The sequence below is a fragment of the Callospermophilus lateralis genome, chromosome 15 (assembly GCF_048772815.1).
Source record: "Callospermophilus lateralis isolate mCalLat2 chromosome 15, mCalLat2.hap1, whole genome shotgun sequence".
Lineage (NCBI taxonomy): Eukaryota > Metazoa > Chordata > Mammalia > Rodentia > Sciuridae > Callospermophilus > Callospermophilus lateralis.
Window position 1 is genome coordinate 41,289,769 of NC_135319.1, and position 25,845 is coordinate 41,315,613.

Sequence of the window (25,845 nt, forward strand, 5' to 3'; positions counted from 1 at the left end):
AAGCCCAGCAGTTTGGGACCAGCCTGAGCAACATAGAAGACCCTGTCTCAAAGAAAAGAAAAAAGTCCATTCAGTATGTTAAGTCAAATTTACCTCAATGAAAAAAAAGAGTTGAGACGTCACAGAACATACCCATTCCTCCAACTAAATGTATTGTTAAAAAAAAAAAAAAAAAAGGAAAAAGAAAAATCATAAAATGGCGTCGGCCCTCGTCGGATCACGTGACCGCGGATTCTTTCCTTCCACCCACTCTGGTCAGCCTTTGCCTCAGAGATAGCGCACAGACGTAGCCCGCTCATTGTTAGGCTGAGCCAAGGTAACCCTTCTTCACCGCGTTCTCGTTCTACCAGCGCAGTCAAAAGGGCTAGCCTATGCGGGGCGAGTTGGAGAGCGCGTACGTAGGACGTCAAGCCGTAAGCGTGGTTCCTCTGGGAAATTGGGAAAGGAGGCGGTGAGGAGCGAGAAGGGGAGGTTGGCGCATGCGCATAAGGCTGACGGGTTTTGAAATGGCTTCGGTGTTAGCCGGGACCCGACTCAGGTGAAGGTCTGGTCAGCGCTTGATTGGAGCGCGGTGGGCGGGCGCCCGGGGTTCTTAACACCTGTCCTATAGCGGAAGGGTCGGGAGGCTTCGTTTTGGTGGCACGGAGGCCCCAGGCCGGCGACCGTGGGGCTCTTGTGGGACTGGGGCGGGAGGGACGCGGTCCCTTTTGTGCCGGTCGGACAAGGCCCTGTGCTGCCCGCCCCTCCCCCACCGCCTCTCTCTTTCCCGGTCGCCCCTCAGGTGTACCCAGCGCCCCGCAGCCTTGTTCTGACGGGCTGCAGTTCGCGGTCCCCCTCTCCGGAGCTGCTACGGCTTTAGCCTCGAAGCCCGGGGCGGGGGTGGGGGGCTCCCCGTGGCGTGGGTTTGGGGATAGAGGCTTTCTCCGTCGTGCGCCGGACTTAAGGAGGCCTGAACTCTTGTGTGTCCCCGTGTTGGCGCTTAACCCAGTGTTGTGGGGCGGTGGGTTCCGCCTTCCGCCGTCTGCGGCCCGCGAGGAGCTGGGGCCGGAGGAAGATGGCAGAGCCCTGGCCCGTCAGAATCGCGGCGCCCGGGCGATGTGCGGGCGGAGATGATCGCATTTTCTGACTTGCCTTTGGCGGGAGTGGGGTCTTCGCATTGGTTCTTTGAGGGGCATCCGTTAGCTCAACTGCCTTTCCACACGAGGGAGAGGAAGTCGAGGGCAAAGGAGGTCCTAGTTAATTCCATACCAGAGAAATTAGAGATGTTCGTTATTTTGATGATAAGTACCTTTGTTCGGTGTCTCGTCCAATTTTCCGTTATTGATTTCACCATCACTTTGGCCCCAATCTCCAACTCCATCGCCCAAAGAAACACGAAGGCTACATATCCTGTGAATATGGAGTTGTGAACTTCTTGTTAATAATCTGGTGGATAGAGCAGGTTGTCTTCTGTTTAAATGTGACGGTTTATAGTCATAGAAAGAAGTGCCCTTTAAGTTTGTCCCTAAAATAAGGGTACTTTGGTGATCCAGTTGATGTAAAATGTTTTTGCTGCATTTGAAGTGTTGTTCATTTGCCCTTTTCCTACTTGCAGTTATTCTACTTAGGAAGATGTCCTTGAGACTTTAAACATTTCTTTTAGATAATTGTGATATTTGTAGTTTGGATGAACTTTGAAACGTGGATCCTTTCTTAATAGATTGCTGCTATAGAAGAAAAACAAGTGAAGGTTTTTTTACCCCTTGCATCATGGCTCAGTTTGGAGGACAGAAGAATCCGCCATGGGCTACTCAGTTTACAGCCACTGCGGTATCACAGCCAGGTCAGACTGCTGAACACATGTACTGTAAATGAGTGTGTGGGTGTTGGGGGGAATCCTGTTATAGTTAGGTTATGCATGTTATGGTAAAGTGTTTGCAAATGATGTGTCGTTTATTTGTGAAGACTTTTAAAAATTTATAGATCAACTAGGGAAAAAAGTGATTTGCATTTTGGACAGTTTTATAGGTTTTGTTTTGTTTTGCAGTGCTGTGGATCAGTTCTTCCCCCTGCCCCCCCTACCCCCCCCCCTTTTTTTTGGGAGACAGGATCTCCCTCCTCACTTGCTGAGGGTCTCACCAAGTTGCTTTTGCTCAGGCTTGCCTCAACTTCCTGAACCACTGGGTTTACGCCTGGCTAAGAAGTGACTTAGATTTGGTGAAATCAGTTAGTATCAACTACTGTGTGTCCAAAAGCATGTGTTATGCTCTTATTCTTTAATATACTGTTTTAGCTGACTTTTTTTTTTAAATAAAGTTGGTGTTATTTTATTTGGACCTTTATTTTATTTATTTATATGTGGTGCTGAGAATCAAACCCAGTGCCTAAAACATGCTAGGCAAGCGTTCTACTACACTGAGCCCCAGCCCCTGACTTTTTTTTTTTTTTTTTTAATGGTGCTGGGAAGCAAACCCAGGGCTTCCTACATGATAGACAAACTCTCCTAAGACTCTAGCCCATCTCCAGCCCTTAGCTGACTTATGCTGCATGTTTTGTTTTGGATTCAAATAAAAATAGCTGTTATTATAGAATTATATTGTCTATAGCTATTTACATTTACATTGTGATCATTCGAATGTATGTCATAGACCTTTGTTTTTATTTAAAGATGGATGGAACAAAGGAGATAACAAAGTTTATACAACTTTTTTTTTTTTTAGAGACATTCAGTAATATATAGGTATTCTCTTTTTGGATTTGACAACAAAGACTCAACATAAATAATAGAATTTTGTAAATGGAGATTCCATAAAATATGTGGTACATGAAATTATTTATGGAAATTCTTGGAAATATCATCAATCACAATTTTTCAGAGCCTAAATTTATGCTGCTATATCATCACTTCAGTAAATAAGCATGTTATTTTCTTTATTATTATTAAGTATCTATGCTAGCTTTCTTCTAAAAAGCCTATAATAGGTACTAGTGTTTTGAATAAAATATCTAGATTCTAGTTGCCATATTTTGGACTACTTCCAGAATATTTGATATTTTCTTTCTTTTTATTGAGATTGGGGTCACCCACACTCACCTCAACCTTCCCAAGTAGCTGGGATTTCAGGCATGAGCCACTGCTAGAGTTTTTTTTTTTTTTTAATTTCAACAAGATATTGAGACTTTTTGAGTAATAGTGCCAATTTTACTGTATTAAAGAAATACACATAGCTGGGCATGCTAGTGCATGCCTGTAATCCCAGTGATTGGAGACTGGAGAAGAAGGATCACAAGTTGGAGGCCAGCCTAAGCAATTTAGAGAGGCCCTAGGCAACTTAGTGAGATCCTGTCTCAAAATAAATAAAAAACAGCTGGGGATGCGTCTCAGTGGTTAAGCACCCTTGAGTTCAATCACCAGTACCAAAGGAAGAAAGGAATACACATAGCTGTAATCCCAGCTACTCCTAAGGTGGAGGCAGGATGATTGTAAATTTGAGGGTAGCCTGGGCAACTTAGTAAAACACTGTCTTGAAATATAAGCTAAGTAGTTGACACACTCTTAAACCTAGCTGGGCCATTGAGCAACTTAGCAAGACCCTGTCTCATTAAAATGAAAAGACTGCAGTTATGACTCAGGGGTGGAGTGGTACTTAGCAGGTACAAGGCCTTGGCTTCAATCCCTAGTATTGAAAATAAAAGAAAAAGATATGGCTTAGGGTTGGTGAGGTAGTTCAGAGCAACCATATGCCAGCAATATCAGTATCTGAGTCCAGTGTCAAATTGGTGACCATGCAAATCATACAAAAAATAATTGTCCAATTTTTTCTTTTGTGGTATTTAGTATTGAATCAATAGCCCTCACACATGCTTGACAAGTGCTTTTCCACTGAGCTACATCCCCAACTCTTTTTTAAAAAAATTTTTTTTTAATTTTGATATAGGGGTTGAACCCAGGGGTGCTTAGCCAGCCCTTTTTTATTTAGGGACATAGTCTGGCTAAGTTGCTTAGGGCCTTGATAATGCTGTCTTTGAATTTGGGTCCTTTTGTGTCAGCTTCCTGGAGTGCTGGGATGACATTCTTAGGCCACCACACTCAGCTCTTTTTTTGTTTTGTTTTGTTTTGAAACAGGGTCTCCTGAAGTTGCTAAGGCCTTCCAATTTTCCGCCCTCCTGTGTAGCTAGGTTTACTGTCATGGGCTACCAGGCCTGGTTTTAGCATTTAATTTTTTTTTTTATGTTTATTTTTTAGTTAGTTGGACACAATACCTTTATTTTACGCATTTTTATGTCGTGTTAAATATTGAACCCAGGGCCTCGCACATACTAGGTGAGCGCGCTACCACTGAGCCTCTACCACAGCCCAGCATTTATTTTATGAATAATTATTTATGTTAATTTGCATTTGTACTGTTGTATAAAAAGTGGCTGAAAATTTTAATGCATTTACACATAATGCATTTATACAGATGAGACATGTAAATAATGTTAAAAATATTAGTGAAAGCCTGCTTGTCAGCAGTTTATTGCTGAAAGTGCAAAATTGAAGCTTTGAATTGTTGCTGTTTAGCTTTAATACTGAGCCTATTGAGTTCAGGAGTCAGTAATTCCTGTGTCATCATATGTCATCTTTAATTTTCTTTTCCTTTAACCCCCATCTCAAAGATATCAAACTTTTTTTGTAGTTCTGGAGATTAACCCATTGAATCCAAGGGCTATCTACCACTGAGCTACATCCTCAGGCCCTTATTAGTTTTTGAGACAGGATCTTGCAGGGTTATACAGGTTGGCCTCAAGCTATTGATCCTCAGCCTCCTAAGTCCCTGGGATTATAGGCATGTACAGCCTGGTCTGCCTGACTTTTCCCCTTTTTAAAAATGTCTTGAATTATTCCTCCATCCTACATTTAGGACCAATGCAGTATTTGGATAATTTGATCAGTATTAGATTTCTCCCATTTACTGCTCTTAATTTAAAGTTTCCATTCCAAAGTCTCTTACGTAACTTTTTCAGATCCTTTTATTCCTTTCCTAAACCTTTATATCCTACTCTTCAGTCAGTGTTTAACATCGATTCTTTAGTCACAAAGCTCTTTTTCTCTGTCTTGAGGAAATAGTCTTTATTGTTCTCTATTTATTTTTATTTTATTTTATTTTTTTTTTAGAGAGAGAGAATTTTTAATATTTATTTTTTAGTTTTCGGCGGACACAACATCTTTGTATGTGGTGCTGAGGATCGAACCCGGGCCGCATGCATGCCAGGCAAGCGCGATACCGCTTGAGCCACATCCCCAGCCCCCTCTATGTATTTTTAATTTTATAGTTGTAGTTGACACAATACCTTTAATTAATTAATTTATTTTTATGTAGTGCTGAGGCTCGAACCTGGTGCCTCACAAGTACTAGGTGAGTGCTCTACTGCTGAGCCACAACTCCAGCCTCTATTGTCTTCTATTTACTTATATTTAGTTCGAACTCCTTTTTTTTTTGTACTGGGTACTGAATCCAGGGATGCTCTACCTCTGAGCTACATCCCCAGCCTTTTATTTTGAGGCAGGTTCTCACTAAATAGCTCAGGCTGGCCTTGAATTTGTGATCCGCCTGCCTTAGCCTCCTAGGTAGCTGGGATTACTGGCATGCCTGACTACTTTTATTTGATTACTCTCTTACTATAAATACTACTTCTTATATCTCCTAAATAACCATAGTTTCCTAAAGGATAATTTCTATCAAAATTACTGATTTAAAAAAATTATTTTTATGGTTCATTATTTCTCCCATTACTCCATTCTCTCCTTCATCTACAAAAATTTCTTTAGAATATAGTTCAAACTCCTTGGGATACTATTCGAAGTGTTCTGTCTTTCCAGCTTAATCTCTCATTTCTTCCACAGTTGACATAGTGTTTGTTTTTTAATATTTATCTGATTTTCCGTATCCTGCCTGAAGTGCTGTCACATTATTTTCAGTGGTAGCAATACTAGGGAACAGAACTTCAACTTCATTCGTGTGTGTGTGTGTGTGTGTGTGTGTGTGTGTGTGTGTGTTGTGCTGGAAATCAAACCTTGCCTTGTACATGCTAGGCAAGTACTCTGCCACTGAGTTACATTCCAGCACTCAGACCAGAGCTTTAAGATTTGAAAGTTGTTTTTTTGTTTTAAGACTTTTTTTTTTAGTTGTTGATAGACCTTTATTTTATTTATTTAAATGCAGTGCTGAGAATCAAACCCAGTGCCTCACACGTGCCAGGCAAGTGCGCTACCACTGAACCACAACCCCAGCCCCTGAAAGTTGTTTTTTTAATACTTTTTTTAAAATTTATTTTTATAGGTTCTAAGGATCAAACCCAGTGCCTCAAATGTGCTAGGCAAGCACTCTACCATTGAGCTACAATCCCAGCCCAAGATTTAAAAGTTTTCTGTTGTGTAAGGAGATTTAGAAAAATTTCCAGCAAATTATTGACTGAATCCTTTTTGTTTTAAATTTCAAAACTGCCCTCTCTTTTTTTTTTTTTTTTTTTTTAAGAGAGAGAGAGAAGAGAGAGAATTTTTAATATTTATTTATTTATTTTTAACTTTCGGCAGACACAACATCTTTGTTTGTATGTGGTGCTGAGGATTGAACCCAGGCTGCACGCATGCCAGGCGAGCCACATCCCCAGCCTTTGACTGAATTCTTAGTCTTTTTTTTTTTTTGGTGCTGGGATTGAACCCAGGGCCTTGTGCATGCCAGGCAGGCACTCTACTAACTGAGCTCTATTTCAAGCCCCTTAATTAGTCTTTATATCAATTATTGAGTATAGAAATGCTTTCAGTATATTTCCTTTTTACTGCCTTTTCACTTTGGTCCGATAATTAGCTTTTAAAACTTCCACATTTGAATCAGTGGCATAAATTCCAAGATTCATGCTTTATAAGCAAATAATTACAGGTATAATATGTATATTTGACCAGTATCCCTTGATAGAATTGGATATTTCTAACCTATAACAATTGGTAGAAAAGAAAATTACCACAAAGTATGATAAGTAGCACATGCAGTAATCCCAGCTTTTTGGGAGGCTGAGTTAAGAAGATCACAAATTCAGACCATCTGGAACAACATAGTGAGACCCTGTCTCAAAATAAAAACACAAATGGCTAGGAATATAGCCCAGTGGTAAAGTGTCCCTGGGTTCAATTCCTGGTACCATTAAATGGATAACAAAGGAGATTGCTGCTTATATGAATGGACTTACCCTGTTTAAAAACTGCTAATTCTAAGTAATACCAAATTGTCTCTGAAACATTTTTCTAGGAGTGAAAAAGTACACATAAAAGCAATTAGTGCTGGACTGTGGTTGTAGCTCAGGGGTACAACCTGGCACATGTGAGGCATTGGGTTCAATCCTTAGCATCACATTACATAAATAAATAAAAATAAAGGGAAGGTATTGTGTTCATCTACAATTAAAAAAAAAAAGCTATTAGTGCTCATTACTAATAAATATTTTTTTCTTCATCCTCTGAATGTTCTCATTTAGTGAGAACTGAAAGAGTAGACTGATCTGTTTATTTGTTTTGTACTGGGGATTGAATCCAGCTACACTCCCAGCCATTTTTATTTTTTAAATTTTGAGATGGGGTCTTGCTGAGTTGGTGGATTCACTTAGTTGCTGAGGTTGTATTCAAACTTGCAATCTATTTGCCTCAGCCTTGCAAGTTGTTTGAATTACAGGGGTGTGCCATCCCACCCAGCAAGTGTACAATTCTTATTTGTGAAGTTGAGGCTTTTCTTATACTGTATGTTTTATAATCTGGGATATTTTTGTTCTATTTTAATGACATATATTAGAAATTATAGTGAAAATTTAAATATGAACTTTGGCTGAGAGCATAGCTCAATGGTAGAGTGCCTACCTTGCATGCATAATGTTGTGGGTTCAATCCCCAGTACTATACAAAAAATATTTTTAAATAAGTAAATAAAATTTAAAAATAAACAAACGGCCCCAGGACTGCATAAAAAAATTAAATAGCAATGGTTTGTATCCATTTACAACTAAAAACATTAAATAAATAAAATGTTCAATTTGGATGTTATCAAACTCTGGAGCAGACCACCTTAGACTTGTCCTGAGTTTTCAATTCTTCACTGTCAGATGCTCATTTTGAAATTAGTAAAATATTTTGCTACCCCTTTTTCGGGGGGGTCCTGGGGATTGAACACTGAGCCACATCCCCAGCTCAGTTTTGTGTTGTATTAGAGACAGGGTTTCACCGAGTTGCTTAGTGCCTCACCATTGCTGAAGCTGACTTTTAATTTGCCATCCTCCTGTCTCAGCCTCCCCCAAACCGCTGGGGTTACAGGTATGAACCACCGTGCTCAGCTATGTTTTGCTACTTTTTTTTGTTTATTTTTTAGTTGTAATTGGACACAATATCTTTATTTTATTTATTTTTTGTGGTGCTGAGGATCAAACCCAGGGCCTCACACATGCTAGGTGAGTGCTCTACCGCTGAGCCACAATCCCAGCCCCTGTTTTTCTACTTTTGTGATGGTTTAAATTCTGGTGTTGTGGGCTGGGCATGTGGCTCAAGCGGTAGCATGTGTGCGGCCCGGGTTCGATCCTCAGCACCACATACAAAAAAAAGATGTTGTGTCCGCCGAAAACTAAAAAATAAATATTAAAATTCTCTCTTTAAAATAAATAAATAAATAAATAAATTCTGGTGTTGTGACTTTAGGCAGGGTTTTTTTTTTTTTTTTTAAGCTTTTCTGAGGTTAGTTTTTTCATCTGTAATTTGGGTATAATTACTTCTCACAGGGTGATTTTTGAAAACCAAATGAGCCAGGCATGATCGTGCCCCTATAATTCCATCAAGTCTGGACATTGAGGCAGAAGGATTGCAAGTTCAAAGCCAGCCTCAGCAAATTAGCAAGGCCCTAAGACACTATCTCAAACAATAAATTAAGCTGGGCGCAGTGGTGCATGCTGAGGAGGCTGAGGCCAGAGGATCATGAGTTCAAAGCCAACGTCAGCAAAGGCAAGACTCAGTGAGACCCTGTCTCTAAACAAAAAGTAAAATATGGCTGGGGATGTGGCTTAGAGGTTGAGTGTTCCTGAGTTCAATCCCTGGTACCAAAACATATAAATAACTAAAATTTAAAAAAAGGACTTGGAGTGTGGGTCAGTAGTTAAACACTCCTGGATTTAATACCCAGTACCAAAATAATAATAATAACAACAACAACAAAAATAACAAAAAATAGTAGCAACAAGAACAATAATAATGATTTTCAAAAACCAGTAACAGACCAGGCATGTTGATGCATGCCTGTAATCCCAGTGATTTAGGAAGCTAAGGCAGACAAATTTGAGATCAGCCTTAGTAAATTTAAACTCCCTCCCCCTTACTGTAAAAAAAATGAAGGTCTGGGGTTGTGGTTCTGTGGTAGAGAGCTTGCCTGGCAGGTATGAGGTACTGGGTTGATTCTCAGCACTAAATAGCCTAGCCTTGTGCATGCTAGGCAAGTGCTCTGTGACTGAGATATGAAATAAGCATCCATTGACAACTAAAAATATATTAGAAAAATTAATTAATAAAATAAACCTCTCTGAAATGAAGGAGTGAGAAACAGTAAATTCGATAGGTAATTAAAGAAGAAAGACACACTTGAATGGTACCTGATAGAATTCACCAACAAATAATTCAGTGTTGCATAGAGGAGACTATTGCCTGGAGCACTAGCCATCACTTGATTTTAAGGGAGTGGGAGAGCTGTTGTCTGCTGGGATATTAGATAATTCCATTTCTTTTAATTTCTTTTAATATTTGAGATTGGGTCTTGTAGTGTTGTTCAACCTGGTCTTGGGTTGAACTGGTCTTGGGTTAACTCATGGGCTTAAGTTAACCTTCCACCTCAGCTTCCCGTGTGGCTGGAACTGTAGGCATACTCCACCACACCCAATTTTGGATATTATCTAAATGGTTGCTCTCAGAACCCTCACATAACACTGATTTAGTTAGGATTTTTACATTTTATTTATAGTACAGCACTGTTCGATAAATAGAATATTCTGTGAAGATGAATGTATTCTATGTCTGCATTGTCTGATAGTAGTACTTACTAGGGCTGGGGCTGTAGCTCAGTGGCAGAAGCTTGCCTAGCATGTGTGAGGCACTGGGTTGGATCCTTAGCACTGCATAAAAATAAATAAAGGTATACTGTCCATTCACAACTACCAAAAAAAAAAAAAAGTATTCACTAACCATGAGGCTTTTGAACACTTGAAATGTGATTAGCATTTCTTTTTTTGTACTGAGAATTGAACCCAGGGGCACTCTACCACTGAGCTACATTCCCAGTCCTTTTGTTAATTTTCAACTTTTTATTTTGAGACAATTTTTTATTTTGTTCAGTTGATAAGGCTGGCCTCCTGCTTCAGCCTCCCATATTGTTCGGATTACAGGCATGAATCACTGCATCTGAACTGAATTTCTAGTTTCACCTAATTTTCATTAAATTGAATAGCCACATGCAGGGTATGGTGGCATTTGCCTGTATAATTCCAAACTTAGGAGGCTGAGGCAGGAGGATTGCAAATTCAAAACCAGTCTGAGCAAATTAGCTAGCCCTAAGCAACTTAGTGAGACCCTGTCTCAAAATAAAAAATTTAAAAAATGGGTTAGGGTTGTGGCTTAGTGGTAAAGTGCCCCTTGGTTCAATTTGTGGTACCAAAGTTAAAAATCAACCAATTAATGAATAGAATGACCACATGTGACTTGTTGGTAGTATTTTGGACAATGCAGTTACAGAAGGTTATAGCACTTGGGATTTATTATTATTATTATTTTTAAAGAGAGAGGGAGAGAGAGAGAGAGAATTTTAATATTTAGTTTTTAGTTTTTGGTGGACACAACATCTTTGTATGTGGTGCTGAGGGTCAAACCCCGGCCGCACACATGCCATGCGAGTGCGCTACTGCTTGAGCCACAACCCCAGCCTGGGATTTATTATTTTTAAAATATGATTTTTGTGGCATAATTTCTTATTCTCAAATTAATGATAATGAATACTTCCTATCATTGAGTTCTGTTTAAGGGCATAGCCTAATATCTCAAAAGCTGCAATAGTGAATTGACCAGTGAGCTATATGATTGTGATAAAGTTATCTGTGTACAGATCACCAAAAGTTTTTTGTTTTTGTTTTTGGTAGTGTGTATTGGATCCATGGACACTTTTACCACTGAGCTACATGCTCAGTCCTTTTTTGTTTTTAATTGTTTGAGAAATGGTTTTGTTAAATTGTGAAGGTCTTGCTAAACTGCTGAAGGTGGCCTGAAGCAATCCACGTGCCTCAGCCTCCCTAGTGGCTGGGATTATAGGTGTGCAGCACCACACCCAGTTGTTTGTTTATTTTTTGAGACAAGGTCTCACCAAGTTCCTGAGTCTGGCCTCAAACTTGTGATCCATTAGCCTCAGCTACTACTCAGCAGTAGTAGGGATTATAGGCGTTTAACACCTTGACCAACTAGTTCTTTTTTTTTTTTTTTCAGTATTGGCAACCTAACCCAGAGCCTTGCATATGTTAGGAAAGCAGTGTACCATGGAGCTACATCTCCAGACCTAGAAAGTGACTTACTTATGTAGGCGAATTCCCAGTATCATTATGTTGCTTTCTCTCCAAATAACATGAGACAGCTTTTTTGTTGTTGTTTGTAAGGTATTGGGGATTGAACCCAGGGGTACTTAACCACAGGGCTACAGATCCAGCCTATTTTATTTTTTTGAATACAGGGTCTCACTAAGTTGCTTAGGGCTTCACTGAGTTGCTGAGGTTGGCTTCGAATTTTCAGTCCTTCTGCCTCAGCCTCCCGAGTCATTGGGATTACAGGCGTGCCTGGCTGGGGCTGCCTTTTAAATTTTAAATTGCATGTATTTATCAAGATTGCTTTTTTTAATTAATTATTTTTTAATTCTAATTAGTTATAAAGACTGCTTTTTTGCTATATATATACATATGTGGAAATACAAAGGATAAGACATTACTTGGTATATTAGTGTGGGAATGTAAATAGCTTTTTTTTTCCTTGGTAGTAAGAATTGAATCTAGGGATGTTGTACCTCTGAGCTACATACCCAGCCCTTTTTTATTTTGAGATAGGGTCTTGCTAAGTTATTTATTAGGGCCTTGCTAAATTGCCGCAACTGGCCTGGAACTTGTGATTCTCCTATCTCAGCCTCCCAAGTCTTTGGGACAGGTGGGCATACCACCACACCTTGCTCAAATAGCTCTTTTTAAATTAAAATACATATATGTGTGTGCTTGTGTGTATATGTGTATATGGAGAGAGATATAGATACAGCTTTTGTGATGCTGGGAATCAAACCCAGGGCCTTGCTTATGCTAAGTAAGTACTCTACCTCTGAGCTGCATCCTCAGTCTAAAACAGTAAATTCTATATTAGTAAAATAAGATAATTTCTTCTTTTCTTTCTTTTTTCTTTTTTTGGTCATGCTGGGTATCTAACCTAAGACCCCTAACCCAGAGCCTAGTGCTTGCTAGACAAGTGCTCTGCCACTGAGCTATTCTCTCAGCCCAGATAATTACTTTTTATATTTCTTCCTAAAAATACTTCAGGAGGATATGGTAGTCACTTTGTCTAGATAAGTTTGTGTGGTTTTATTCTGATGTGTAATTTTATAGACTAATGTTTTCTTATATTTACCATGGCATGAACATTAAATATAAAGCCTTTGGGATCTAGAGGGACATGAATCAGTTAAATTTAACAAACATTACTAAAATTGTTCTTTTAGTTTTTTAAATTAGACTGTAATGCTCAATTAAGCATTCTTGGAAAATTCATAGAAGGGATCCAATAATCTTAATTTTTCACCACCCTTTTAATCTCATTTTAGCTGCACTAGGTGTTCAGCAGCCTTCACTTCTTGGAGCGTCTCCTACCATTTATACACAGCAAACTGCATTGGCAGCAGCAGGCCTTACCACACAAACGCCAGCAAACTATCAGATAACGCAAACTGCAGCATTGCAGCAACAAGCCGCGGCTGCAGCAGCTGCATTGCAACAGGTGAATTTCTAATAGGTTTTAATATGGAATATTGAAGACTGTGATATCTGAGTAGCTAGGATTGCTGTCTCCATTTTTTAAAAAAATGAAGAATTGTGGCTCTTGTTATGATTTTTTTTTCTGACGATATTATACTGTATATGCCTAACATGTATAGGGGGAAGTATAGTCATATAGTGAAAATTCTTTAGTTTTTAAATTGGACATTTCTCATACCTCAATTATTTGAAAAAAATTCAGCCTTTGATGGATTCCAGAATATAAGTAATAATAATTTTATGTATTTTAGATGTTTATTCTAGAAAATTTCAGGGTAATTTTGGTTGTGTATTTCTGTGTATATATATCGCTTTTTTTGAGAATAATATGTTGATAGCCATATTTTTCTTTGAATAATCTTTTTTTTTTTTAATTTTTCAGCAATATTCACAACCTCAACAGGCCTTGTATAGTGTGCAGCAACAGGTTAGTTTTTCTTTTCCATGTTAAGAACTGATTTTAAAAAAGCCATGTGTTCCAAAATTCAGTTGACACAGATTTGTATTTATATGTCTTTTAGCTATCATAATATGTGACTTGAATTCTTTGGTGGGAGTAGGGGATATGGAGTAGGAAAAAAGAGAAGGTCCTAAAACCCCAAATCTTCAACTAGTAGCCAGTCTTCTGAGACAGTATGTTGAAGATAATCTGGAATGAACCACTCTGATTCTTTGGACTATGCTCCTGTCTGGACTCGAACCTCTGTGCTACTCTGCTGAATTAGATCACTTGGGAAAAGTAAAAGCTCTTTTTCTTACTTGAAACCTAATCCTTTCGTGGATCACTAGCTTTCAACCTTTATTTTTTAGGTAGTAGAATTTACTGAGTTTTTGTTTCCTTCCCTCTAATGAAATGATGAATGAAACCCAAGATACAAAATATTTAAATAAAACTGTTGAAAATGGGAGAAAGCCTCCCCTTATAGTTTATACCCTATTCCTGGGCATTTTAGAACAATATGAAAATTCTTAACTTAGACTTAAAACATGTTTCTTTGGCCCCTTAAACTCATCCTCTAATCATTTCTCTTAAGGTCTTACATCTGGGAGCTAGGAAGTGGTAAGAATATACACAATTATTCAGGAAGGAAAGTTTGCCCTGCTGAAATCTAGATAAGTTTTAGACTAAGTACCCATTCTCATCTTGTCCATAGCTCGGAGGTAGTGTTCAGTCCTTATGAGTATTATTGTTAAAAAAGTTTTAGGAATAGGGATGTAGCTCAGTGGTAGAGCATTTGTGTAGCTTGGGGTTCATTCCCTAGCACTGCCTCCCACTCAAAGGAAAAAAAAAATTTCCAGGACATATATCTCTCACAAGACGAAAATGGTATACAAAAGAGGATCCAAAAATTGGATCCAAGGACAATATTGAACCAGGTGTGGTGTTGTATACCTGTAATCCCAGCTACTTGGGAAGCTTAAGCCAGAGGATCACAAGTTTGAGGCCAGCCTCAACAATATAGTGAAGTCCTATCTCAAAATATAAAGGATTGGGCTGGGTGTGGTGGCACACACCCGTAATGCCAGTGGCTCAGGAGGTTGAGGCAGGAGGATTGCAAGTTCAAAGCCAGCCTCAGAAACTTAGTGAGGCACTTTACAACTCAGCAAGACCCTGTCTCTAAATAACTCAGTGGTTGAGCATCCCTGGGTTCAATCCTCAGTACCAAAAATAAATAAATAATAAAGGGCTAGGGGTGTTGCTCAGTGGTAGAACACTTGCATTGCATGGGTGAGATCCTGGAGTTTAATCCACAGTACTGCCAAAAAAAAAAGACAGTGTGTAGGAATATTAGGACTTCTCAGTCCATAAGCTCTTGTCACCAGATCCATAGTCTATTTTCATCTTTGGCTTAAGCCCTTTGGGCCTTGAAAAGCATTTCATTTTCTCTGAAGATTACAGTATTTCGCTAGTACTTTAAACTTCTGAAAATGGACAAGAGACTAATCTCACAATTACCTTGTTTTTAAATGCTCTGAGAGGGGCGTTGGAGGGTATGTGGCTCTGTGGGTGGTAGAGCACTTTCCTAGAGTGCACTGAGGCCCAGAGTTCAATCCCGGCACCACATAGAAAACTTGTCATAAATTAAAAATACCTGTAGACTTATATTTATTACGTTATGAAACACTATTAAAGATTTTATGAGCTGGGTGTAGTGGCACCTGCTGTAATCGCAGCAGCTCGGGAGGCTGAGGCAGGAGGATCACGAGTTCAAAGCCAGCGTGTGAGGTACTAAGCAACTCAGTGAGACCCTGTCTCTAAATAAAATACAAAAAAGGGCTGGGGATGTGGCTCAGTGGTTGAGTGCGACTGAGTTCAATCCCTGGTCCTACCCCCACAAGAAAAAAAAAATTATAATAAGGTACGTTGAACCACATAAAGATGGTGGTACTCAGCTACTCTTACAGAAAAAAAAAATAGTATTTTAATAAGATTGAAACTCTTAATAATTGGTTACTGCAGGTAATCTGAGTAGTTTGAATTAGAACTTCATATAGGTTCTATTATCCTCACATATATTGTTTTTATTCCAGAATTTATAAGTTTTCCTCCTCGCTTCAGTTCCTTTTCCTTTCTAATAATGGTGTATTTTTCTATTATCAGAGAAACCATATGTCAGAGTGTATGGTTCTTCATGGTATGCATGTCTATGGCAAATCCAGCCATTAGGAGTGCTTCTCATATTGCAGGATATTTATATATAAATTGGATGGCCAATTTTATTCTTTGGTACAATTACTAAATTGATGATATTGGATCATTTCTGTAGCATGGTAATTAGCATATTGTGGAACTAGAAATCTTTAGGGAATTGTGGACTTTTTAGAAAAATTTTTATGGTGTTATTTCTATGAAATAACAACAGAAATCATTTTCTTTATTAAATATAGCTGTATGTGTGACTTCTTAATACTAGGTATGCAGTTAGAAATAGTTGTAGGTAGACTTATGCTAATTATGTGTTACCTTTCACATTTTTAAAAAAATAATATTTAAAAGTAATTTTTCCATTTATAAAACATCTATGAAACAAAAATTGATCGTTCCTTTTCTTTTGTATGTTTTTTGTTTTGTTTTTTTGTTTTTTTCCTATTTTCAGTTACAGCAACCCCAGCAGACCCTTTTAACACAGGTTAGTTTGGCATTACTTTATTTCTTTTGATTATCTGAATAAAGAGTAGACTAATGTCTTATTTCTATTCTAGTTTTTATTTCAGAGTTTAAAGTTATTTGTTGTATTCACATAATAATTTAGCAGTATATTGCTAAATAAAGGTGAAAATTTGTTATTGTGTTTTGATTGCAAGCCCAGCTGTTGTATAGCTTGAATAAATAAGAATTTTTATTTTAAATTTAATACTGATTTTTTGCTTTTATATTTTCTTTATAGCTAAAGTTTTGGAAATTTTTAGAGGTTTAATTTTTAACTTGACCTTAGTAGGTAAAGTCATCATGTTATCAGTTTGATTTTTGAGCAACATTAAAATATTTTGGAACTTTTGGGCCTGATGGTATAGTTCTGGTAGAGTGCATGTTTAGCATGTGTGAGGCCCTGGATTTAATTCATACCTAGCGCAAAAAATAAAAATAAAGTTTTGAATTTTTAATATGTACTGCTACCTTAGGGCTTGTTACAAACAACTTAGTTTCTGTCATATAATTTTTTTTTCCTTACAACCCTTTAAAAGGTGTTAAAAACATTCCTTGCTTATTAACTAAGGCGTTGGGCTTTATTTGGCCAATGGACCATGGTTCACTGGTATTTTTGTACAGTAAATATTAAGCAGTTGTTAAAAATGGAACAGAATTCCCATGCTGGGGATTGAACCCAAGGCCTTGTACATGCTGTGTACCCCCTCTTACCACTGAGGTCCACACTCATCCCTAGAACTTAAGTATGAATGTAAAATTATATCAGATATGGGAGGTAGAGGAAAAAGTATGGTGCAATATGCATTGTATGTTTCCATTTACTTAAGAGGGAAGAGGAAGATATCATTTATTAGTGTGTGCATTATCTCCAAAAGGCCCTTGATAGTAAAAGGTGATGTGATTGCTTCATGCATAGGAAACTGGGTGGCTGAGGAACAAGGATAGGAGAGAAGCTTTTCACTGTGTAACTTTTTGTATCTTTTTAGTCTTTTTTAAAAGTAAAGGATTAAAAGTATTTTTTAAAAGAAAAATGCACTACATTTAAGAAATCAATTATACTGTTCTTATTAAAGAACTGAAATCCAGTAATACCGATCTTACTTTCAATTCCCAATATGAGAATTTCAAAATTAAATAGAATAGCTGTAGAAGTTTCTTTCCTTACCATAACATCTCCCAGTGTGTGCCCATAAAGTATAACTATCTTAAGATGTTAAAGAAATTTTTTTTTAAGAGAGGAGAGAGAGAGAGAGAGAGAGAATTTTTTAATATTTATTTTTAGTTATCGGCGGACACAACATCTTTTTTTGTATGTGGTGCTGAGAATCGAACCCCGGATGCACGCATGCCAGGCGAGCGCGCTACCACTTGAGCCACATCCCCAGCCCCTAAAGAAATTTTTTGAGGTTTTTTCCCCCCCACTATTGGGGATTGAACCTGGGGGTACTCTACTACTAAGCTACATCCCCTTTTATTTCTGAGGATTGAGCCCCTGAGTGCTTTACCACTGACTTAAATTCCCCAGACCTTTTGTTATTTATTTATTTATTTATTTATTTATTTATTTATTTTTAGACATCAAATTGTATATTTTTATGTGGTGCAGAGGATCAAACTCAGTGCCTCACACATGCCAGGCTAGTGCTCTGCCACTGAGCTATAATACCAGTCCCTTTTATTTTTATTTTGAGACAGGATCTCACTAAGTTGCTTTTGGCTTCCCTGGGTTGCTGAGGTTGGCTTGAACTTATGATCTTCCTGCCTTAAGCTCTCAAATTGCTGGGATTATAGGCATGCACCACCATACCTGCCTTTTTATTTTGAAACAGGGATTTGATAGACTGTCCACAATAGTTGTGAACTTGTGATCTTCCTGCCTCAACTTCCCGAATACTGGTGCACCACCAGACATAGTGGTTTTTTTGTTGTTGTTGTTTTTTGAAGTGGTGTCTTTGCCATGTTGCCCAGTTTCATATAAAACTTATGGATACAAGTATTCCTCCTGCCTCAGCCTCCAAGTAGCTTGGACTACAGGAAGAAATTTATTTATTTTTGGTACTGGTGATTAAACCCAGGGCACATAACCATTGAGCCACATTCCAAGCCCTTTTTGTTTTTTATTTTGAGACAGGGTCTCACTAAGTTGCTGAGGCTGGGCTCAAACTTGCCTAAGTTGATGAAATACTGAGTTCCTTGACTATATTTTGGAGTTTCCTAAACCTTTAGTATGCTGATAAGGATTTTGATTTTTTTTTTGTTTGTTTGTTTTTTGGAGGGGGGGTGCTGGAATTGAATCCAGGGGTGCTTTACTACTAAGCTACATTTTCAGTTTTTTTATTTTGAAAAATGGTCTAAGTTGCTGAGGCTGGCCTCTAACTTGTGATCCTCCTGCCTCAGCATCCCAAATAGTAAGGATTATACAGGTATCTGACATTACACCCAGCTTTTTTTGTTTGTTTTTTTGGTGGTGGTACTGGTGCTTGAACGCAGGTTCTTGCATAGACTAGGCATGTTCTCTTGCACTGAGCTACATCCCCAGTCTTTTCTGGACTTTGAATTTCTAAGAGGGAGTTAAAATAGTGTTTTTACAACTCATTGCACAATGATTCTTTTGCCTTGGAGCAACCCTGAAAACACTCATTTAAGGAAAGTTATGGATGAAATAAGTTAAATAATTTTATAGATTTTCAGACTTAGTTCTCTCAAGGTGTACATACATGTATTTTATAACTTCATATAATTTTTAACATTTTGGGCTAAAATTGTCATTTTTAATTTCCAGGTAATTTCAAGTCATTATCTTAATATGATGTTGATTTTCTTCAATAGCCGGCTGTTGCGCTGCCTACAAGCCTTAGCCTGTCTACTCCTCAGCCTGCAGCACAGATAACTGTATCTTATCCAACACCAAGGTCCAGTCAGCAACAAACCCAACCTCAGAAACAACGTGTTTTCACAGGAGTGGTTACAAAGCTACACGATACATTTGGATTTGTGGATGAAGATGTATTCTTTCAGCTTAGGTAAACTTCATTAGGTGTTGAGATGACTTATTGAATTCTGTATAAAGTACTCGTGATAAAGATAAGCTAAAATTTTCTGTTTTAATCATTCAGTTTGTATTATGGTCCTATCTGTGATGTGTTTGGGTGGAAAAATGTGGTTAAGTATATGTTTTGATTATTGAACACCAACTAATTGTGAATTCTTTTTTTTAGTTGTAGATGGACACAATACCTCTATTTATTTATTTATTTTTTAATGTGGTACTGGGGATCAAACCCAGTGCCTCACACATGCTAGGCATGCACTGTGCCACTGAGCCACAACCCCGGCTCTAATTGTGAATTCTTTATAAATATTTTCTTAGAACTAGGTGGCATTTCTAACTCTTCATGGGCAGACTTTGAGATTGGGGGTTGATTAATTATGACTTTTAATTCCTAATATTCTGGTTTGCCATACTGATGATATAGACTAAGAATTTTTTTTTTTTAATTGAAAAGTTAGTGAACAGGATCAAATGGTTGATGGACAAACATTGACAATAGTACTTTGGTTCCTTTATGGTAGTTGTAGGCAATATGAATTTTCTTAGATATATCAAGAATATTTCTAATGAACTTCTTTAGAATGGTCACATTTGGGACTCAGTTGCTGTAGAAGATTTTTGTATAAAAGGGATTCCCATTTTTTTTGTCTTCTTTCCAAAACCTGAAGCAAATTTTACTTTTGGGCTATAAAAGTTAGTGCCATAAGCAGAAGGGCATAACTTAGGAGATTATGAGGTGGTAAATTATTTCTTGTACTTCAAAACTTCTGTTTATATATAGAGGGTGAAACGTTCAGTTCTGAAATGAGTCTACAGATATATCTACTTTTGTAAGAGCTCTCCAGTCTTCCATTTCTGGTATAGTGTGTTTTATTTATTTATTTATTTATTTTTAGTTATAGATGGACACAATACCTTTATTTATATTCATGTGGTGCTGAGGATCAAACCTGGTGCCTCAATTGTGCTAGGCAAATGCTCTACCACTGAGCTACAACCCAGCCATATAGTGTATTTTGTGTGTGTGAGTGTGTGTTTGTGTGTGTGTGTGTGTGGCTGGGGATTGAACCCAGGGCCTTTTGCATGTGAGGCAAGCACTCTACCAACTGAGCTATATCCCCAGCCCCCTAAAGTGTAGTTTTAAATGCTAAGTGTATAAATTTGAGGGGGGGGGGCGATGTCTTTTTTTTCCCCCCCAAATATTTTTTAGCTGTTGATGGACCTTTATATTATTTATTTGTATGTGGTGCTGAGAATCTAACCCAGCGCCTCACACATACGAGGCAAGCACACTACCACTGAGCCACGACCCCAGCCCCTTGGGGGGCGATCTCTTAATTGTGTTTATTTTTTTTCCCCCAGTGCCGTCAAAGGGAAAACTCCACAAGTGGGTGATAGAGTATTGGTTGAAGCTACTTATAATCCTAATATGCCTTTTAAATGGAATGCACAAAGAATTCAAACACTACCAAATCAGGTACATAAAATATTGAACTAATTATCATGGAAATTTGGTAATTGAGTCTTCCATTTGACAAAATACATTTTATCTCTTTTGTTTTTATTAAGAATCAGTCCCAAACCCAACCTTTACTGAAGACTCCTCCTGCTGTACTTCAGCCAATTGCACCACAGACGGCATTTGGTGTTCAGGCTCAGCCCCAGCCTCAGTCACTACTGCAGGCACAGATTTCTGCGGCTTCTATTACTCCGCTACTGCAGACTCAGCCACAGCCTTTATTACAGCAGCCACAGCAAAAAGGTATTGCCTGCATGTATTCTTGTTTTTAATTTCAGACTAATGTGTGTTATGATTTATTTGTTCAAATATAAAGAACATGCTTTTAATTATAAAATAGGCAGGGACATCCAGGAGGTTGAAAAAGAAGTATCTCTTGAGCAAGTGAGTATATGACCAGACTGGGCAATATAATGAGACCTTATCTCAAAGTATCTGATAGGGACTTTCAGGAAACTTGAAAGGAAGCTTAAATATCCTGAACAAAACATCCTGTAATTCTCTACCTATATGGAAGTAGTTTTGTTTTATTTCTTGTAGTGATAACAAATTCAGTGAATAGGAAATTCAAAGATATGTTTCTTGTGTACTTAAATATCAGAACTGTTATCCCTTGTGCCCCCTTTTGGTATCACATACCAACAATGTTTTATTTATACATGTGAATCTTTTCTTTTTAATTAATTAATTTTTATTCATTTTATTGATTTATTTTGGTACCAGGTATCGAACCCAGGGGTGCTTAACAACTGAGACACATTATCAGCTCTCCCCCCCAATACATGGAGTATAACTTACTCTAATTAGGATTTTATTCTTGTGGTTGTACATGATGTGGAGTTACCCTTGTCTTGTAGGAAAGGAAAGTTATGTCTGAATAATTCTATTGTCTTTTCTCTTTCCCTCTCCCCTCCCTTCCCTTCATTCCCCTTTGTTTAATCCAATGAACGTCTATTCTTCCCCTCCTATCCTTGCTTGTGCATTAGCATACACATATCAGAAAATTTAGCCTTTGGTTTTTTGGGACTGACTTATTTCACTTAGCATTGATATTTTCCAGTTCCATTCATTTACCAGCAAATGCCATGATTTCATTCTTTATGGCTGAATAATATTTCATTGTGTATATATATATATATACCACATTTTCTTTATTCATTCATTTGTTAAAGGACACTTAGGTTAGTTCCATGGTTTAGTTATTGTGAGTTGAGCTGCTATAAAACATTGATGTGGCTGCATCATTCTAGTATGCTGATTTTTAAGTTCTTTGGGTATAAATCAGGGAGTGGGATAACTGGATTAAATGGTGGTTCCATTTCATGTTTTCTGAGGAATCTCCATACTGCTTTCCATAATGGTTGCACCAATTTGAAATCCTCCTGTACATGTGAACTGTTGTTAGTAATTCTGTTATGTTATTGGGGATCAAACCCAGGGGTACTCTACAACTGAGCTACATGCCCCAGCCCTTTTTATTTTATTTTTGGTAGTGGGGATTGAACCTAGGAACACTCTTCCACTGAGCTACATTCCTTGCACCCCCTCTTTTTTTTTAATAGTTTTTTAAAATAAGGGAATGTTTTTTATACCTTGTTTTTATTTATTTGTTTTTATGTGGTGCTAAGAATTGAACCCAGTGCTTCACATTCTAGGCAAGCACTCTACCACTGAGCTACAACCTCAGCCCCTTTCCAGCCCTTTTTATTTTTTGAGACAGTGTCTCACTAAGTTGCTTAGTGCCCTCACTAAATTGCTGAGGCTAAAAGCCTTGAACTTACTATTCTGCCTCAGCCTTCCCAGTTTCTGGGATAGTAGGTATGTGTTGGCTACATCCAACCCTTGTTTATTTTTTATTTTGAGACAGAGTCTTGCTAAGTTGTCCAGGTAAGTTGTTTGGGTTTGCCTCTAACTGTTTCAGCTTCACGACTTGTTGTATATACAATTATGTGCCACTGTGCCTGGGATTATACAGTGTTTAAAATGGCAGTTAGCCTGCTGCATGCGTGATACAGACCTGGAACCCCAGCAATTTGGGATGCTGAGGCAGTAGGATCAAAAGTTGGAGGCCAGGGGCTGGGGTTATGGCTTAGTGGTGGAGTGCTCGCCTAGCATGTGCAGTGTCCTGGGTTCGATCCTCAGCACCACATTAAAATAGAGGTATTGTGTCCAACTACAACTAAAAAATAAATATTAAAAAAAAAAAAAAGTTGGAAGCCAACCTGGACCTGTTTCAAAACAAAAAATAGAAAAGATCTTGTGATGTAACTCAGTGGTAGAGTACCCCTAGGTTCAATCATTTTTATTTATTCATTTTTTAAATAATTTTAGTTGTAAATGGACATAATAACTTTATTTTTTTATTTTTATAGATATATAATTTGGCATTTTCTCTTTCATTGTATGTTACTATACTAGAGCAAAGTGATAAAATGTATAACTCCATGGTATAGCTATAGCAAAATGATAAAATTAGGTTCTAGCATAATGGATTATTAATTTTAAATGAACACCTGATTGTTCACTACTCAGGTCAAAAAATACACATTGCTTGCTGGGCATATAGCTCAATTGGTAGAGTGCTTGCCTAGCATGCGTGAGGCCTTGGGTTCAATCCCCAGCACTACCACCACCAACAACAAAAAACACATTGCTAATACTTGTGTGTAGTTCTGGGGATCAAACCCAGTGCTGTGTTTCATAACTGGCAAACACTCTACCAGTGAACTACATCCCTCAACACCCATGTGCCTCCTTTTTTCTCAAAGTATATATATCCTGAATACAATTTAGCTTTGTCTGCTTTTGAACTTAATATGAGATTCCACTTATATCCTATCTTGTAAGGTTTTTTACACCATTATGTTAAAGTTTTTCCTTCTATTTATTTCATGTGGGTATAGTTTGTTCATTTTCATTGTGCATTTCCATTGTATGAATATTGTACAATTATCTGTTTTCCTTTAGTAATCATTTGGTTATTTCTTGTTTTGGTTTCTGTAAACATTCTCCTGTGTTCACAGACAATGTGTGTGACTTTTTCTAGGGTATGTATCTTTGAATGGAATTGTTGGGTGTGAGGAGTACATATATCTTCTTAGATAATATCAAACTGTGTCCAAACTAATGGTTTCCTCCAAGTATCTGACAGTTAGTTCTCTGATCTCTGATTTTTTTTTCCTCATAGTTTTCTTAAAATATCTTATTTTACAATTGTGAATTGGGATTTGAGTACCTATTTGTTTGTTTGTTTTGATACTAGGTTTTCAAACCTGGATCTCACATACTTAGCACTCTACCACTGAGCTACAGTCCTTGCCCTAAGACAGGACCAGTTCTACAACAAAATGTGTAAATCATGATAACTGTGAATGAACAATTTTATTCCCAATTGTTAGACTAATTTCATCTAATCTCATAATACTTTTGTACTTTCTTTAAATGTGTTAATTTAATTTAATTTTTTTCTGTATTTTTTTTTGAAGCTGGCTTATTGCAGCCCCCTGTTCGTATAGTTTCACAACCACAACCAGCACGAAGATTAGATCCACCATCTAGATTTTCAGGAAGGAATGACAGAGGAGATCAAGTGCCTAATAGGAAAGAAGACCGAAGGTATGTTTTAAGAATATTAATATAGATGGTGGTGGTGATTACTCAAAATGTGAATGCATTTAATGTCACTGAACTGTGCAGATAAAATTGGTTAATGTGATAAACTTCGTGTCACATACATATAACATTTTTGCCGGTTGGGGGGGGTGTACCGGGGAGTGAACCCAGGGGTGCCTAGTCACTGAACCACATCCAAAGCCCTTTTATTTTTTGCTTTGAGACAGGGTCTTAAGGCCTTGATAAATTGCTAAATTGCCCAGCAACATATCATTTAAAAAAATACATTTTTGAAGAGTTAAAAATGTCTTGTTTTTATTACCTATTACATTATTTCTTTAAAAAACTGCCATCATGCCAAAAATATTAGTAATAATTTTATATAAATTTACTTTAAGTCGTGAAAGGGAAAGAGAAAGACGTAGATCCAGAGAAAGATCACCTCAAAGGAAACGTTCCAGGGAGAGGTCTCCCAGAAGAGAGAGAGAAAGATCGCCTCGGAGAGTTCGGCGTGTTGTTCCACGTTACACAGTGCAGTTTTCAAAGTTTTCTTTAGATTGGTAAGTTCTTTTTTTCTCTTTCAGTTATTAACTTTGTAATTTTGTATAGATTAATTTTGAATGTGTTACAATCAGGATATTTTACCTGGGAATATCATTATGTGCTGACATTTAGTGCTCTTATAAGGATAGAAATGCAATTTGAAGTAGTAATTTATTTCTCTGCCAGAGTGTATTATTTATAGTACTCATAACTTTAATAAGTTATCAACCATTCAAAAAGAAAACCTCTAAAGGAAATTCTGTTGTGATGAAATCATTGCTTAACATTAGAATTATTTAAGATCCACATTTATTGATGAAGATCCACATTATATGTGATGAAGCAATAACAAGTAAACCAATTGTTTGTTTCAAGCTTATTTGTGGTAATATAGTATAAAGTATGAATTGGATCTGCGTATGTTCTGAGACTTATATAATATACATGTGTTTGTGTCCATAAATAAATTATTGAGCTTTTGGAATCAGAGGTTGTTACCAAGAACTTCTCAGTTTCAGCTATAAAATCCATTAGCTTGCAGAATTATTGTGTGGTTCAGTATTTAGAGCACCCAGAGTGTGGCAATTTTAGATTTTCCTTAATTGATAATAGTAGTGAGTTATGATGGCAACTAGGGTTAGTAGATTTAACAGATGGAAAAAGCAAATGGACAGTAAAATAAGAAAATCTTTAAAAGCAGTGTCAGAACTATTTGGCATAGGTGCAAATAATGTGTGTACTTGAATGACCTGAGAAGATATTGTTACACTTCAACAAAGAATAATTTTTAATATTTATCATGTTGGCCTATCAAAAGTTGAAATTTCTGCATTTTCAATTCTAGATCTGATAAATAGTGTGATTTAGTGTACGAATACT

At 37.5% G+C, this 25,845-nt stretch overlaps 1 protein-coding gene and 1 non-coding gene across 5 annotated transcripts in view; one reads left to right on the top strand and one right to left on the bottom strand.

The window, feature by feature from the left end:
* Nucleotides 1–465: 465 nt before the first annotated feature.
* The window catches only part of Ccar1 (cell division cycle and apoptosis regulator 1), a 52,889-nt gene continuing 27,509 nt past the window's right edge, over nucleotides 466–25,845 (top strand). For 2 of the 4 annotated variants that reach the window (XM_076835153.1, XM_076835156.1), the window contains exons 1-10: nucleotides 466–538; nucleotides 1,700–1,822; nucleotides 12,879–13,051; nucleotides 13,472–13,516; nucleotides 16,188–16,220; nucleotides 19,070–19,263; nucleotides 20,655–20,769; nucleotides 20,862–21,054; nucleotides 24,297–24,426; nucleotides 24,822–24,983. In XM_076835153.1, coding sequence (XP_076691268.1) covers nucleotides 1,750–1,822; nucleotides 12,879–13,051; nucleotides 13,472–13,516; nucleotides 16,188–16,220; nucleotides 19,070–19,263; nucleotides 20,655–20,769; nucleotides 20,862–21,054; nucleotides 24,297–24,426; nucleotides 24,822–24,983 — 1,118 coding nt within the window. In that variant the 5' untranslated portion in view covers nucleotides 466–538; nucleotides 1,700–1,749. Of the gene's footprint in view, nucleotides 545–1,699; nucleotides 1,823–12,878; nucleotides 13,052–13,471; nucleotides 13,517–16,187; nucleotides 16,221–19,069; nucleotides 19,264–20,654; nucleotides 20,770–20,861; nucleotides 21,055–24,296; nucleotides 24,427–24,821; nucleotides 24,984–25,845 lie in introns of all 4 variants that reach the window. The other 2 variants (XM_076835154.1, XM_076835155.1) reach the window with 2 other exon arrangements.
* Nucleotides 20,340–20,416, bottom strand: Trnav-cac (transfer RNA valine (anticodon CAC)). The gene has a single exon. It is a non-coding gene; the product is annotated as a tRNA-Val (tRNA).